The sequence below is a fragment of the Stegastes partitus genome, unplaced genomic scaffold, assembly GCF_000690725.1.
Source record: "Stegastes partitus isolate 25-593 unplaced genomic scaffold, Stegastes_partitus-1.0.2 Scaffold1500, whole genome shotgun sequence".
NCBI lineage: Eukaryota > Metazoa > Chordata > Actinopteri > Pomacentridae > Stegastes > Stegastes partitus.
The window spans coordinates 35,117-52,613 of record NW_007579231.1 but is presented as its reverse complement, the minus strand read 5'-3'; the positions used below and the strand labels follow the sequence as shown (position 1 = coordinate 52,613).

General features: G+C 41.4%; 1 protein-coding gene across 2 annotated transcripts; it reads left to right on the top strand.

Moving 5' to 3' along the window:
• Window positions 1–1,270: 1,270 nt before the first annotated feature.
• aifm1 (apoptosis inducing factor mitochondrion associated 1) lies at window positions 1,271–17,461 on the top strand. 2 transcript variants are annotated; one of them, XM_008300111.1, is made up of 19 exons: window positions 1,271–1,527; window positions 3,419–3,549; window positions 4,094–4,214; window positions 4,339–4,362; window positions 4,836–4,943; window positions 5,963–6,034; window positions 8,003–8,124; window positions 8,257–8,387; window positions 9,571–9,661; window positions 9,852–9,936; window positions 10,027–10,103; window positions 10,614–10,722; window positions 10,830–10,937; window positions 11,048–11,136; window positions 11,226–11,366; window positions 12,447–12,589; window positions 14,509–14,633; window positions 15,698–15,885; window positions 15,967–17,461. In XM_008300111.1, exons 1-19 carry the CDS (start codon window positions 1,440–1,442, stop codon window positions 16,036–16,038), a joined length of 2,025 nt encoding a protein of 674 aa, XP_008298333.1. In that variant the 5' UTR covers window positions 1,271–1,439; the 3' UTR covers window positions 16,039–17,461. The 2 variants fall into 2 exon arrangements, with proteins under 2 accessions (XP_008298333.1, XP_008298331.1); XM_008300109.1 differs by lacking the exon at window positions 5,963–6,034.
• Window positions 17,462–17,497: the final 36 nt, after the last annotated feature.

The following is a 17,497-nucleotide window of genomic DNA, read 5'->3' as shown; positions in this document are numbered from 1 at the left end:
TTTCTGTCTGAGTACTAACAGTGTCAAAGGTTTGTTCTCCCCTCCCTCCAAATAGTACTTTCCAACTTGCAAGTTGTGGTTTTAAAGGTTTCTTCCATCCATATAGTACATTTTAATGGATGAGTTACTGTTTTTAAGGTTTATTTCACCCTAACTAAAACTTTCTGTGCAAAAAAATAGGAGTATAAATGTTTATTCCACCCAAAACTGCTGCTGTCAATGTCTGTGGCCTATAAAAGCTACCATTTCAGAGGAAACAAGTGGCCATCATGTTGTCAGGCCCAAAAAAAAGAGTTCAATTTAAAACTAGATTCTTAGAAATGTGTTTCTGAAAATGCAGCCTCCTCTGCTGCAGACACATGGTACTTCTACAGACTGTCACTGAGGGGATCTTTATAACACTGATTTAAACTACATTATAGTGTAACCTATTTGACTGTGCTGCAGAAGACAACAATATGAACAAAATTTGCACTTTGCAGTTGATTGCAATCTGCCAGCATTAAAAACAGCCTCAATCTTGTATGTTGTTTTAGTTTCTTAAGTAACCACCAGAGGGCGACCAGTCAATCTCTGGGCCCATTTAAAATTCATAAATCATGACTCAGTGTTAAAAAAAACACTGTGAAAATGGGTATACATAACTTCCATCAAACCCACATACATTGACCTACATTTACACAACACTGCAGTGTTATGAAAGTATGCACTGACTAACAATACAAACCTACCTCACTATACCTCGTGTGTTTTGTGTAATTCAAGAAATTCTTATTTTTTTTAGTATGTTTCCGTGTTTATAAACACACAACCTTATTATAATGAATGCTTCTTCTCTGTCAACCTCATCCCCATTTTCTCTTCCTGGAAAGTCTTTCCTAACTGTGTGTGTTAAATCAACTGTGGAGGGCAGCAGCAGCACTTCATCTGCAGAAACAGTTTACGGCAGTTACCGAAGAGCCTTGAAGGAAAGATCTCGAAACAGCTGCCACTCGGTGTAACAGCACTTAATACAGGGCTGAGGTGTGGATTCACACTCACGTCAATAATGTAGCTGTGGGCGATAGCATTACAAAAACGCCCCCCTCTACTCTGGCACAACATAACAACAAATACAATGTCAAGTGTTTTAAATCTTTACGGAATTCATATTCGCCACTGTCACTGACATCAGGGGCGACGCCATCTTTGTTATAGAGGCGTAGACCTTGTTCTGTTTCTCAGCGGCGACCAATCTTCCGCGTTAAAGCGTCTCTACAATTACCCATGACTCCCCTGCAACGTATGACCTGTCTCTGGCCTTGCCGTGCGGCGCGTTGCGGCTGGTTGTCTGTGCTTCTTGCTGGGCTGTAGGACTTGATTAACGGTAACTAGCTGGTGTTTCTGACCGACTAGTCGGCTTGTAAAACTGGGAGCCGTTACAGCGCAGCGGAGCCACGATGCTGAAATGTAGGACCGTATGGAAGAAGCTTGCACCTCTTGCTAGAAGCTCCTCGACTGTGTGCCGGCAGAATGTGAGGAGAACAGGTAAGGAACTTCTCACAGTGACTTGTAGTCCTCCTGTTAGCTGGCCTCCCTCCAAATACTCGTTACCTGGAGCACGATATTAATCAGTCATGTCAGTACAGTAGACGGGGGTGTAGTGTTGTTAGCTTAGCCCTATGTAACTATTCTGACCTTCGTATGGTGGCTAAAAAGCTAACTGAGCTAATTAGCAAACGTTGACAGGAGACTTGACTCGCTAACTTGAACTTCATTGTTTTGTGTTTCACTGGTTGTGGCTGCAGCATGAAGCTTGCTATTAAAAGAAAAGAAAAGTGACGCTAGTGAACAGTTGCACATGTTACTGACGTGTTAGGGTTCAGGGCTGGTTTGCAGTGCAGGTGTTGCACCATGTTATGTGAGCCGTCAGAGTTTGTCATGCTTACATAGGCCCACTTTGACAAGGATCACGGGGTTTGTGGTCCCCTGTGACACAGTGAAGGGTAAATACAGCAGAATCAGTCTGCACAGGATGCATAAAGGTTGATTGAGTGTACAGTGGGAGTTATTACTCATATCTGAATATTGCATAATTATTAATAGGGGAAAGTAGATCTGAGAGATTGATTATTATAATAAATTCAAGCCTGCAATTCAACTCAAGTGCTGTTTGTGCACGTGTGTAGTATCGCTAATCTGTCGAACTCACATGCACACAGGGATTTCTTTGCATATTTCCATTCTTTGCCACCAGCATGGCACTTCATGTCAGGAAATGCAAGTCACATCTCCTGCAGAAATCTAGAGGTTCAATGATGCCTCACATATCAGTGTAAAAGTAGTATAAGCTAAGGCATGCTCAAGCGTGCAAGTAGTTTTACGTTTTAGAAGTTGTTTTTTCCCTCATTGCACTGAATAATCTGTCAACTGATATCTAATCAATCCCTTTGAGTAAGTCTTCATTCTCTGAAATTCAAGCTTCTTAAATGTAATGATTTCCTCGTCCCTTGACTTCTCTGTGACAGTAAAGTTAATGTCTTTGTTTGTTGTGGGCAAAACAAATCATTTGTTGTCTTGGATTGTGGGAATTGCTTACCAACATTTATCACCATTTTCTAGATGTCAAGAATGAAAGTAATCGCTAGTCACAGGTTATCTCTTATCAGGCCCCAGCTATCACTAGTCGTTCTTACACTTATGCTCACTGTAGCAGTGTTATACATATTTTATGGCTTGCTGGTTGCACAAGAGGGGCTGCAAGGTGGATTGGTGGTTAGCACTGTTGCCTCGCAGCAAGAAGGTCGCCGGTTTGCGTCCTGTGAGGACACCCGGGATCTTTCTGTGTGGAGTTTGCATGTTCTCCCTGTGCAGCGTGGGTTCTCTCCGGGTTCTCCGGCTTCCTCCCACAAGGTTCAAAAACATGTTGAGGTTAAGTGGTGATTCTAAATTGTCCATAGGTGTGAGTGTGAGAGTGCTTGGTTGTCTGTCTCTAAGTGTAGCCCTGTGATAGACTGGTGACCTGTCCAGGGTGTCTCCTGCCTTCACCCTGAGTCAGCTGAGATAGGCTCCAGCCACCCTGCAATCCTAGTGAGGATTAAGCGGTGTATAGATAATGGATGGATGATTGCACAAGGCAGTCTCTTGTCATAACAGTGTTATTGTTTTTGCATATATATATATATTTTAAACCTACTGTAAACTAAAGAAAAGAGGCTCAAGCATGTAGTGACATGCAAGTTACATCCCGCCCGAACTTGTGAGAAGTTATTTTCTGGACAGCAAATATGTATTAAATGTTTAGTTAAGCGACTTTGTCATTCAGATAGCTGGAACCTGAAAAACCTGATAAGCATAAACAGAAACAAAGGTTGGAGAAGGTGTCAGTCCATGCTAAATGACCACTTTTTTTTCTTGTTATGTGTCAAATTGTTTCCAGTGTTAAACAATGGCAGAACACCAACATGTGTACCGGCGGCCAACATGTCCACCGGGCCGGGAGGTCTGGGTGGAGACAACTTGAAGTACGTCGTCATGGTTGGAGCAGCTTGCGTTGGTAGCCTGACATATGTGAGTAAACTGTAAATAAACATATTGTCATGAATGGTTCATATTTATCAGTCAACTTCATGCAAAGTGCTGAAAACAGAAAATATGAAATGTCTTAAAAATGGCATCAGTCTTCCTAGCTGCACAGGTTTTAAACTGTTTGTTTCTTCATGTAATCTCTCCATGATGTTTGATATCAGGGCTCCGTGGGTGTAATACCATCTGTCGCAGCGCTGCTTGTTTTGTCACGTGTAAAACACTGCATATAGTTCCTTAAGACTACGGCTGTATGTTTGGGGTTATTTTCTCATGCTGCAGAATATTTTTTACAAAAACAAAAAACACTTCTCTCACGGTGCTGCATTATGCATAAGAATCTACACATTAGGAAAAAGCCAGTGTCTTTGGTGGTTAGTACGTGTTGATCATGTGTCAGGGTTCATCCAGAACGGCCACTTTGCTGATATTCACAGGGAGAAGATGACAGTCAATACTCATTGACTGACCGCTAATGTAACAGTTAAACTGGTCGTGGCTAAATATAGTGCATTTTTCACTTTCACAGGCGTACTTCTTGTTGAAAGGAGACCAAAAAAGATATCAGGAGCGTATGGAAGAAATTATGACGAGATCACAGAGAGCAGCCACAGAAGAACCAGCCGCAACCATTCAGTCAGAGCCACCTGGTGAGCAGATTTTAAGAAATGATTTTAGGGAAAGTAAAACTTGCACCTTTACTGTTAATTTTCCTGAGAAGTGTGAAGATATCTATGTTAAGAATTTCACATTTTGATTTTTTTTGTGTTTTAGCTGTGGAAGCCACAAAGACGCAAGGTGAGTGTTTTTTTTTTTTTTGTCATGGCTGAGTAGATATAATGGTTTTTAGGAGTTACAGACCAAACTCTGCCTATGTTAGCAGCTTAATACATAGTAATACATAGGACACATTCAGAAAATTATCAGAGCCCTTGTGCATTAGCTACAGACCTGTTAAGAGCAACGCTTGTATAACACTTGCAGCGTCACTCTTGTGATTGAAAGGTTTATGTTTTTAAGTCGTAGCTGAAGGTTAGTTGCTGTCAGAGCAGGCTTTGAATCAGCTGACTCTGCAGCTCACGCTTCAGCTTCCTCCTTATTTCCATGTAAACAGCAGATTTTGAGACTTCAAAACAAACTACGTTTAAAACTGTATTTGAATAAGCTGTGGATTAGTTGAAATCGGTCACTGACCAAAGAACCAAATTGCTTTTTACTTCAATTTTTATTTGTTGAATATTAGTTAATATTTCTTTTCATTTGTCTCTCAGCTGTCCCTGAGCCGGTACCTGAAGCAGCACCTTCACTAGAGAAGTCGAGCCCTCCAGCCCCTGAGACTGAAGCAGCAGTCGCCAGTGAAACAACTGCACCACCTCCAGGTTGTCTGCTCACTTTACTGTCTCCACACATGCATGTTTAACGTGGGCCTCCTGTATAAAGAGTGTCTTTGAACTGCAAATTTAGAAGCGTACAAGATGTGAAATAATATTACACTTTGTATGCATACTGTACTTTGAAGAGAGCTATTATAAAAATGCGACACCAACTGGTAAGGCAGGTCAGTGCAAAAAAAGCAGGCTGTAAAACACAGCTGTCCATATGTTAAAAATACAACTTTACAGTGATGACACGTTTTATATGGGAGGTCCTCTGAATATTCTAACTTGTATTGTCTTGTCTATGTAAATGTCATGTACATCCAGAGGCTGAGAGGTTTACTGCACGATCGGTGACTTTGCCTCTGTGTTGCATGTGTTTATCTTTCTTTATCCTTTTAGTATTTATTGTTGCATGCTTCGTTTTCAGTGTGTTCTGCTGTATTTCATTAAGTCGGTGCTCCTTAACCTTGACAATTAACCCTTGACAGTTTCAGTAGAAACTCACGTGCACACCTTCCTGTCTGAACTGTAGATATTTCTGTTTTTTTGTGGGACACATTGTGTGGCGTTGTCAGTATTTGTCACACATATGTTACCTTATTTGCTCTCATATTTTTAAGATAGAATGGAACTTGTTCTGTCTGACATTTCCTCTTACTGTCAAACTTTGTGCAACACTGTCTTGGGATAGTACATGTTTCTTAACCTTAACTGTAATGTGATGTCCGGCACTGGTAGCTGCCCTTAAATGTGGAAACACCTGCACACTTAACTCCTTGTTAATATTTCTACCAAATGTGTTTGGTAGTATTTTCAGGTATAATATAATTTACAGATTGTGCAATTCTGTTGAATTTAACCTCAAATTGGGCAGCTGTCAGTTGTTGTTGTGCTAGTGCAAATGCTCTGCAGAGTTTTTCCAGGGTAAAGTTGAAGAAATGCATGGATCCTGATAATCTCCCCTTTCATTACTATTTAAAGAATTTAGTTTAAACCATTACTGTGAATTGCCTCAACAGCAGATGAGCCGGTGGTAGAAGCACCACCAGAAGAGGCAGCAACACCACTTGCTGCACCTGTAGTTGAGGAGGGTAAGATTTATAAAGAAAGGTTACATGATGCTATTTAAATTAATGAAATGTTGCTTGTAGTGTCTGTGACATTTCCACAGGGCTCCAGACTAACTTTTTACATTGGTTGCCCTGGTGTGCCTGTGTTCTTTATTTACATGCACTAGCACATAATTTAGCCATAACCTAAAGATTTTTGCTGTGAATAATACATTACAATAATACAAGTGTTACCTCTTTTGTTAGTATCATTTCTGACTCCTCACTACTGGGGTTCGCCTGAGTGTGGTGCTGAAACGCTGTGGAAAGACAGGTTTAGTCAGCCGGGTCACTTCACAGAATGAGTTGTGCTGTTTTAAAGTTTTAATTCAGAAAGTTTATGCTTCAACAGCATAGACTCTGTTTGCAGCCATGCTAATGGTGCACTCCTTGTAACAAATGCAATGCTTAGTGCTGACTGTGTTATTATCTCACGGTGTTTTCTATAGGTTGACTTCGTGTGACTAATGTCCATGCATAGGCTCGTAGTTAAAAGGAGGAGTGTGTATCCCAGGTTGTTTTTGACGCTACATTTTACACATTTCTCCTTGACACCCCACATGCAGACTCTCGGTTAATGCTACAATTTACTAATGGTCTTTAAACACCTCACGTGGATCAATTGAGGCTATGAGGTAACAGTGCACAGAGAAGTCTCTAGTCTCTGCTCAGATACTCCAGCACAGCAGCTCAGACATGTCTGTTGCTAAAACTGTGTTTTAAAAAAGCAAAGTAAGGGGTTTTAATGTAGGATTTACCTTTTAAATTGGTGACCAGGGCAGGCCAGACAGATGCACACACAGATTTGCTAAATGTTTGGTGCACCGGTGTGACCAATGAAAAAGTTTAGTTGCACTTGACAGTTTTTTCTTTTTTTTTTTTTTGTAATGATTGCACACTGGAGCCCTTTGACACTCTGCTTTAGCCTTTGAGTTGAGCCTGTGAAGTGGACACAGAGTACACATCAGTTAAAGATGGATTACACATATTAGCTAAAGTTCACATTAGAGGTTATTTTATAACTTTACCACTGTACTACCAGAGCCATCACCACCCTCAGAGCCCCCAGCCGAGCTCGCAGAGTCTCCCCCAGCCGAGCTCGTCGAGTCCCCCTCAGTCGAGCTCGCAGAGTCCCCACCAGCCGAGCTCGCAGAGTCTCCCCCAGCCGAGCTCGTCGAGTCCCCCNCCCCACCAGCCGAGCTCGCAGAGTCTCCCCCAGCCGAGCTCGTCGAGTCCCCCCCAGCCGAGCTCGCCGAGTCTCCCCCAGCCGAGCTCGTCGAGTCTCCCCCAGCAGAGCTCGTCGAGTCCCCCCCAGCAGAGCTCGCAGAGCTGGCCCCAGCACCGGTTGTGGAGAGTGGTAAGCCCTCGGTTAGACCTGTGCATGGAAGCGGTGACATACATTTATGACATCTGAGGGCTAAGGTTGTCTCATTTTGACTGGTTAATGATCCGGTTGTACTAACAGAACCTGCAGCTGCAGCAGAAACACCCGCAGCAGCACCACCCGAGCCTCAGCCGGAAGTTGTGGCACAGAGTGGTAAGACCATAGTCCAGCGTCTGTTGGAGCGGGGAAGTGGGCAAACACGACCTCATACTTTCTCCCTTTTCGGATAATGATAATGTTAATGTTAAACACCTTTTTCCTGTTTATGTTAACCTTTTGTTTTTCCCCCATTGCAGCTTTTCCTTTCTCCCTGTTCATGCCTTTTTCACTTTGTTTGGGTCCTTGTAATGATAAAGGTTAATCTCACCCATGTGAAAAGTGGATTTTCTTTTACCAGGTGCCCTTACCTCTCCCAGGTGTGTTTGTGTAAGTCATGCGTACCAGTGAGATCATTCATTGACTGTGTCTCTCTTTTCTCTTTTGCTTTCTGCCTTGCTCTGTCTTGCTCTCTCTCTGTCACACTCTCTCCTTTGCTTGCTGTTGCTGTCTCATGCAAACTTCAGCAGCAGCAGACTCCACCCCTGCCTCTCTCAAGGTACCCGCACACACCCCCTACCTCCTGATTGGTGGAGGCACTGCCTCCTTCGCCGCTGCCCGGTCTATTCGAGCCAGAGACCCCGGTGCCAGGGTCAGTTAAGCCTCTGTCTTCTCCAAATTCAGATTTTTATTCACCTAGTTGGACCTATGCTTCTCTGTTACATTTTTTTTCTCACTGCATTTATGAAGTGACATTTAATGTCTTTTATTTTTTTTCCTCCAGGTACTGATTGTGACTGAAGAGCCAGACCTTCCATACATGAGACCACCTCTTTCAAAAGAGCTGTGGTTCTCTGATGATCCCAGTGTGACTGAAACGCTGCGTTTCAAACAATGGAACGGAAAAGAAAGAAGGTGTGTTTAAAGTCCTCTAATGTGCTTTTCCCTTATTTACCCTTATTTTCTTGACTTCTCCTTGTCAGCCTTAGACTTTATTGTCTCATTATGTCTTTCCCAGTCAGTATAAGACTGTCCTGTTCTGTGAAATCTTTTTTTTAATGCCTCTAGCCACAGATGTCGCCGGTGCAGAGGCACCAGCCGCATTATGTTTTTGGATTGTTCATCCATCCAGCCCAATAGCTCAGGAATGCCCGCAGGGAATTTTGTTACATCTGGCACAATTGTCCACTTGGACTTGAAAATGAACTCATTAATTTGGTTTGCAGAGGTCACACGTCTTTAGTCATAACTCAAGAATTCCAACACTAATAACGACAAAATGTCACACAAATGTCTAATAGGATAAAATGTTGAAGTGATGAATTTTTATACCCAAAAGGCTAAATGTCAGTTTCACCATGATGCCATAATGTTCTGCAAAACACTTCTCTGGCCATTTTTCAACACTAAAACTCAGCAACAGACGGGAAGATCGTGACTGTTTCAGCCACCACTCTGGTGATCGTATAAATCGTCTGTGTTGAGATGCTGTAGAGGAGTGTAAACAGGGCGTCTCGGCTTTAAGAATGACAATTATACATGGAATTTATAAAAATCGTTATTGACGTCATGATGATTATAACTTGTAAATAAGCACCAGTAACTATGTGGTTGACACAGGAACAACATACAGTACAGTGATGGTTACTGACTTTCTCTTCACCTCTGTATACTAGTACTTTGAGTGTAATTCATTTGCTTAAAAAAAAAAAAAAAAAAAAAGACAAAACACACAAGTAAGTAAGATGTGAATTTGACAGATAAATCTTTTTTTGTGAATTCTTTTGGCCTTGTTAATTGTGTGGGAGGAACCTTATGTCATGACAGCCCAGTGTGTGAAGCGTCCACATTTTAAAATGTGTAGCTTCTCTGCAGCTGCACCTTTATTTTAAAGCTTTGTCTACAGTCTTACTTTGTGTTTTATCAGAATCTGCTTTACTTTATGCCACAAACCAGTGTCGGTGCAAAACAAAACTTGCATCTGATGGAGAGACCTGATGGACAAAAAGTCCTTGCACAAACTAAAATGTGCACAGTACAAAGTGGAGGCATTTCAGCAACGTTAAATCATTTATTTCCTTTTGTTTTTATTTTTCAGTATCTACTTTCAGCCCCCGTCATTCTACATTAATCCAGAAGAATTGGCAAGTGCAGAAAATGGGGGAGTGGCTGTTCTTGCTGGCAAAAAGGTTTGTTTTCTGTTTTGTTTTTCTTCATCAGTCAGCCACTATATTGTGCTGATTTCATAACTATGTACAGTGAATAAGATGGCAATTGGAACAAATAAATGCACTTATTTATTGTGTTGTTCTTTTGTCTCGCAGTGAGTAAACCTGTAAACAAACGTTGTGTCCCTAACAGATATTTCTTCTGTTTTAGGTGGTACACATGGATGTGAGGGGAAACAAAGTGAAACTGGATGATGATACTGAGATTTCATATGACAAGTGTTTGATTGCTACAGGTGAGCTGCCTTAAAATATGCGTTTTTAATTTGTATTTATTTTTTTGTTATTGCACATGTCCAAAACCTGATGCGAACATCTGTCTACAGGCGGAGTGCCAAGAAATCTACAGGTCATCGAAAGAGCCGGAGAGGAGGTGATGAAGAAGACCACTTTGTTCCGCAAGGTCAGTGTTCTGCCACAAGAGGGTGCCAGCTGTGCTACAGTTTGGGGAATGTCTGTGTATACAGTATTTTGGCTGTTGAAGTGATAGGTAAAGCATGGCATCATGCAAATATTACCAGTGTTAAATTGGTTATTTGGAAGCCAAACAGGTTTTTCTTTATAAATTTTTGTATGTATTTATAGTCCCTCTAAAATATTCAAAAGAGGTTATCTTAACCCTCCTGTTACCTTCAAATTTACTGACATCTTTTATCCTTGGGTTCAATTGGACCCCAGCAATTTAAACCTCCATCATTAAAGTTGTTACCCAAGTTTATGTGTAAATAACTCTTTCAATAAAACTGAAAAAAATATGTCAATGACTTATTTAGAGATGTTAAGCATTGAATGGAGTCAAACTGGCCCCACAGATAATAGGAGGGTTAATAAAAACCCATCTATTTCAATGTATGCTATGTCATTGTTACATAAAATTGTAATTTGATGCAAAATAATTTTTTTCTTACCACAGATTGAGGATTTCAAATCACTTGACAAAGTCTCCAGAAACGTACAGTCCATCACAATCATCGGAGGCGGTTTCTTGGGCAGCGAGCTGGCCTGCGCCCTCGGCAGGAGATGTAAGACGATCCGACAAGCCGAGAAAGCGACAGAATAAACGACAATGCTGATGTTAAACAGAGTTAACTTGTTGCTTAGTTGTTGCTCATCCGCTTTCTCTTTGTAGCAAATGAGTCCAGCCTGGAGGTGATACAGATGTTCCCTGAGAAGGGTAACATGGGAAAAGTGCTGCCTGAGTATCTGAGCAACTGGACAACAGAAAAAGTCAAGAAAGGTTCACGTCAAGCTTCATTTTTTACAACTAGAAAAGAGAGTTGCCTTAAAAATTTAATCTTTTCTCATTTTTAAGTAATATGTAATAATACAACGTCCTTGTTTTTCTAGAGGGTGTAAAAGTCATCTCCGAAGCGTTGGTGAAATCTGTGACTTGCAAAGACGATAAATTAGAAATCCACCTGAAGGACGGCCGATTGGTAAGTTTAGTTTACTGCCCAAATACAGCCTAAATCAGGACATAGGAAGTGGTTGTTACTTAGTGCTTATGTCTTGCTTCATGTTGCAGGTGAAAACCGATCACATTGTTGCAGCAGTTGGCCTGGAGCCTAATGTTGATCTTGCTAAGTCAGCCGGTCTGGAGGTGGACTCTGACTTTGGTGGTTTTCGGGTCAATGCAGAGCTGCAAGCTCGGTCCAATATTTGGGTGGTAAGTCAATGTTCAAGTGAGAGTTTTAGGTGTTCTGCAGTAAACTGATCTAGTGTTGTGACAGCATATGTACTCTCCTGTGCTGATTTTGATGGACTTTGGACATTTAGTGAATCTAATTATTAGTTGTGGCAGTTTATCTGTCTAAGCTCAACCCTGTGGGACAATTTCAACTAAATCTCACCTCCTTTTAAAACAAGTTGATTACCGGTCGTGGAGCAACTATTTAACAACACGACCTGACCTTGTTTTGAACAGTCGGATCAACAACACACATGTACACCAGCTTTCAATAAAAGGTTTTTGTAGTGTATGATGAGTAATGTTGGTGCATATATTTGATATTTCTAGTCTATTTGATGAATACAGTGCCCTCCTCAGGCCAACTCAGATCATGGTTCAGGCATAATACACTGTATTGTCTACTCTTCTAAGTTTAGTGTTTTATTTAACCCTCCTATTACCTTCAAATTTACTGACATCTTTTATCCTTGGGTTCATTTGACCCCAGCAATTTAAACCTCCAGAAAATATCATAATTAAAATTGTTACCCAAGTTTATGTGTAAATAGCTCTTTAAATAAAACTGAAAAAATTATGTCAATGACTTATTTAGAGATGTTAAACATTGAATGGGATCAGAATAACCCCCTAAGATAATAGGAGGATTAAATAAAAGAATATTATAATTAATTACACATTCTAATTTGGGGCTGCAAGGTGGCTTGGTGGTTAGCATCGTTGCCACGCAGCAAGAAGGTCGCTGGTTTGTGTCCTGGTGAGGACACCGTGGAGTTTGCATGTTCTCCCCGTGCAGCGTGGATTCTCTCCAGGTTCTCCGGCTTCCTCCCACACAGTCCAAAAACATGTTGTGGTTAATTGATGATTCTAAATTGTCCGTAGGTGTGAATGTGAGTGTGCTTGGTTGTCTGTCTGTAAATGTAGCCCTGCGATAGACTGGCGACTTGTCCTGATAGGCTCCAGCCCCCTGCGGCCCTAGTGAGGATTAAGCAGTGTATAGATAATGGATGGATGGATGAACATTCTAATCTGCACTCAATCTCTTCTGTCTCGTTTTAGGCAGGAGATGCTGCTTGTTTCTACGACATCAGACTCGGCCGCAGACGAGTGGAGCACCACGATCACGCCGTCGTGAGTGGTCGACTAGCAGGGGAGAACATGACGGGAGCCAACAAACCCTACTGGCATCAGTCTATGTTCTGGTGGGTATTAGACTACGACCTACTTCCTACTCACAATGCAAACTTGAGGTTTTCGTGGGTCACAAATTTAATGCTGTTTACCAAAATGAGGGGGCTGTGGCTGCAAGCAATGAAGGGAAAATATTGGGAAAAGAAAGAGTCTGCCTAAATTGTTGACCGCACAGGACCGCATTCATTGAATACATTTAAATAATTGAGCAATGGGTTAGCATGTACAACTCTGCAAATGACTGAGATGTAATCCTTTTAGAAGTCAGATGAGCATGCATGGTTGCTTTCAAGTGTTGAATACCTTAAAGTCTAAAATATTTAAAATGCCTTTAGAGGACATTAATATAGGAGTTGCCAGCAGAGGGCTGTATCACTCAGGCGTACATTAAGTATAGTCTTGATAAAGATCTAACTCTGTCAAACATTACTGAGAAGATCACAAGGGGCGACTAGCAGACATTGAGGGAGCTGCGGCGTGGAATGCGACTCTCACTACCCAGACGAATGCTGTGCCTGCGTGTTAGACACAGTTGGTAAAACATGATGTTCTGCTGTTAACATGGGCGCACCGCTGTCCAAAAAATACACAGAGCCATTAGTCAAACCAGCACAGCGTACACACCAGCAAATATAATCGGATAATATGCTGCCGTTTCTATGAATAAGGGTAATCAGGAATGCCTCTCAAACTAAAGGACACAAAACACCTAATCATTGCTACAGCAGTCATCTGTTTGTTCATTTCACATTTCCAAGTACTGCTTCTATATATCTAACTTGTCATCAGCCACAGTCCATCATATGACATTTTAAAATCAAAGGCTGAACATGCTGAGGAGAAGTTATTTTTGGTCAAATGCTTTATTGAAAATATACAAACTGAATGTAAACTGTCTTTTTTTTCTTTTATTCTACATTATTTTGAAAATGCTTTCCAAGTTTTATAGGGATGTCGGAACAGTAATACTGAAAATGTGTCTGCAAATTTCCCCAAAATTGAAATAAGCCATTGGTGTGGATGACTCTGATTCAGTAGAGTTAGTGTACAGGCTCTCTGGGCAGCATGTGATTTGTGAAGGTCAGCGGATTGTAACATAACTTCAGGTCATCAGCTATCTTGAAACTCATCAGTTAGCGGCTGTAGGGGGCTGTCAGTGAAGCTTACAGCTTAATTTTTAACAAATGTCCTCTCAGCCATGTTTGTTCTGTGCATGTGTGTGTGTGTGTATGTGTGTGTGTGTGTGTGTGTGTATGTGTGTGTGTGTATATGTGTTTATAATAGGAGCAGTATGTGTTTGGGAAGCTGTTTTGACAGTAAAGTTTTAAAAGCTGACAGTTTCTGTACTTCACATTTGGAGGAAAAGTATTTCTAACAGAAAAGAATTTTTTTTTCCTTAGAAAATGTAGGCAAAACTTCTTGGCATAAGAACTGTATGCCCAGTTTCGACATACAGTACACTGTGTGAAAGAGAATTCCTTTTTTATTTCAACCTGATGTGTTTCCTGATAGTGTGGCTATTGTGGCTTTAAGTGTCATGTTAACTTTGCGCTCTTCACCTCCTCAGTAGAGATTCAGGGAAATGAGCCGTTGCACACAACAGCTTGTGAATGGCGCTAAGCGGAGTAATTAGCACGAGGTCTCTGCTGTTTTCCAAAGAAAACCAATTTTTAACCTGAACTTCATTTCCCCGAATCTCCACAATCAAGACGGAGAACACAAAGTTAGCATGACACATTCATGGGAAGCACACCAGGTTCAAATACACTGGAATTCTATTTCACACCAAAAACAACAGTTCTAATATAAAAGACACTGTTTGTTAAAAACATAGCATGCTGTCTGATTCATACTCCGCTTTCATGCTGAACTGTAAGGTCTTATAATACATAACAGGAGTGCATCGTGCTCTCGTGTGTTTTTGTCTCAGGAGTGACCTGGGTCCTGATGTAGGCTACGAGGCCATCGGCATCGTTGACAGCAGTCTACCAACAGTAGGTGTATTTGCCAAAGCCACTGCCAAGGACACACCTAAAGCTGCTACGGAGAAGTCAGGTAGGACGTTAAAAAAGTTTAAGCTCCCATATGGTGACAATCTATTGTCATTGTGTTTTGTGGTTGTTATAAAGTTGGAGGTATAAAGTTAAAAGCTGTTAAAATCTGAAGATGTTTATTTCTGCCATTCTTCAAGTCCCCCTCCTACCGAGTCTGATTCACCTGTTGTGCTTCAGCCTCAACCTTAACTAAGCTGGTGTTTGCATCTGTATGCTTCTCTCCTGCCCTCTGTGCTCACATAGTAGCACACTGCATTTTAATACAGCCGGATTCCCGGTAAAGCTGTTTTCATCTGTATATTTTTCTGTTTCTGTTGTCAGACAACGGAACAAGTGTGAAATTGTGATTTGACAAGTAGCCCATAAAGACTGCATGTTAACCAGCAGTCATTCATCACCGTTCTCCAAGCTGGGACTCTTCACTGCTGAACTGTAGATTTTATAACCACAACACAATCTGACAAACCCACCACACACAAGTTAAACAGCAACAATTGTGCTGTGAATTCTACAGTAATTTACCACTTTACAGTGTGTTTCTCATTCACCCATTCACGCACACATTCATACACCAGTGGTGACAGAGCTGCCATGCAAGGTGCTGCCTGCCATTGGGCAGCAACGTCAGGTTTAGTGTCTTGCCCAAGGACACTTAGACTGTGGAGGGGCCGGGGATCGAACCGCCAGCCTTGCAATTGGAGGACAACCTGCTCTACCACCTGAGCCACAGCCGCCCCAAATTAGACCATTTCTTTTACAATTTCCAATTTCATTTAGCAGACGCTGTTATCCAAAGTGACGTACATCTGAGAGTAGATCACGTTCATACACCAATGACGACAGAGCTGCCGTGCAAGGTGCCTGTCCGCCATTGTGAGTGTGTCGATCACAGACAGAGAGAGAGTTTTCTTCCTGAAGGACCAGGCTAAAATGAATGATTGAACCATCTTTGAAATTGAAAGACACATTCTTTGCCGAAAAGAGACTCAATATGGGAATAAAAAGCGACTCTGCGGACAGTGAGGGAGATTGAGCCTCTCCATAAATACTTTAAACATGTCACAGGTACTGGGATCCGCTCGGAAAGTGAAACGGAGGACACAGCCACCAGCCCAGAGGCCTCTGTAACACCTGCTCCTCCTGTGACGCACAAAGACGACTATGGCAAAGGAGTCATCTTCTACCTGAGAGACAAAGTGGTGGTGGGCATTATCCTGTGGAATGTATTCAACAGAATGCCCATCGCAAGGAAGGTAAGCACTGTTGTTATGCTTTGTGTCATTGCAGCTATTTAAATATAGATTTGGTTACGGCAAACTGTTTCTCGTTTGTAGATCATCAAGGATGGAGAGGAACATGCAGATCTGAACGAAGTGGCCAAGCTGTTCAACATTCATGAGGATTAGGATGGCGGAGGCTCATGGGAGGGAGTTACTCTTCATGTGAACTCTGGCAGTCATTGCCACTTTCTTTAAGACACAACTGGTCATGCATACCAAATGGGAGGATCGATGTAACTTATGTCACGTCGCTGAAATATTTTCATATTTGGAATTTGTATCTGCTGCGCTTTTTTTTGTTTGTTTGTTTTTTCTTCAAGAAAAATCATTCTCATCTTCCTGCCACCACAAACTTGTGTGATTGTCCATCTGCCTTCCCTTCCAACAGGCTGAAAATGTTGTACATTGATTCTTGTTTCCCTCTGTGTGATCAGAGCAGCTTGTTCTGAGAAAAGCTGCAATAAAAGCTATTTTTAAATTGGAGTGAACACAATATTTTCAGTTTTGCCTCTAGATAATAGCACTGAGTGATATTGACCTTCATTCTGAGCTGTGATTGTTGTTAAAGTCTGTGTAGTTGAGCTCATCTGTCCTGAAGCATAATGTGTACTGCTTGGAAGATTAACTCTGGTCATACATGTGAACTGTAGTGATTGGACATGGAAACTGAGTGAGTCAAAGGTCTAACCTCAGCTTAAAGCACTTATTGTTAGTGTAAATGGGGACAAGCAGGCTTGTATAAAAGACACCTGACGAGTTCATTTCACACTGTGTGGAAGTATGATCAAATTAAGTAAATCCAATGTGCAATCCAACAAAATAACATTAAAATGAAGCTTGGCCTACTTATCCTGTCCGGAGGTAGAAATGCGCAAGCATGCAGAAATTCTTTTTCTTACTCAAGGCTTCTTGTTATTAGGAATGCATTCATGTTTTATACTCTCACACATTTCTTATCTTATTTGACACTGTGGGCTCCAGAGCGAAGTGTGGAATGGCCTTTCAAGTGTGAGGCAAACACGTGCAGCCATAACGTCCCATCGCTTTCTTTGACATTAATTTTACATGAGTAAATGGCTGAACTGCCTTCCCCCTCTGTATGGAGGAATAAACATGAGCTTCCACATTTATATTTCAATTTGTCTGGCGATTTGAAGATGAAATAATTAGACCAGAAACTTTCGACAGTGGCGCTAAACGTGACCTCTGGCTGTTTACTGACACTTAAAGAGATGTGTTACATTTTAATTAATAGAAATTAAACGCCTTCATCTCATTCCTCCTTTGCATGCGCCAACAATCTTGCCAACTTTGTGGTTTACCTTTCTTCTCTCTCCCTGTCTCTTGTATTTGCATCCTATTGTTGGATGCTTTGATTGTGTGTTCTCACCAATGGATGCGATTTAGTCTTGATTTAAAGGATAAGATCAATCTCCAAGGTGTCTTGATAGATGCAGAGAAGATGTTGCGGCCACTTTAATGTAAAGTTTGTGAACGCTTTTATTTTGATGCAGGAATAGTTATTGAAATACAGAATTTATTTCACTTATTTCATACTGACTGGTTTTATTCAACTTTGTGGTTT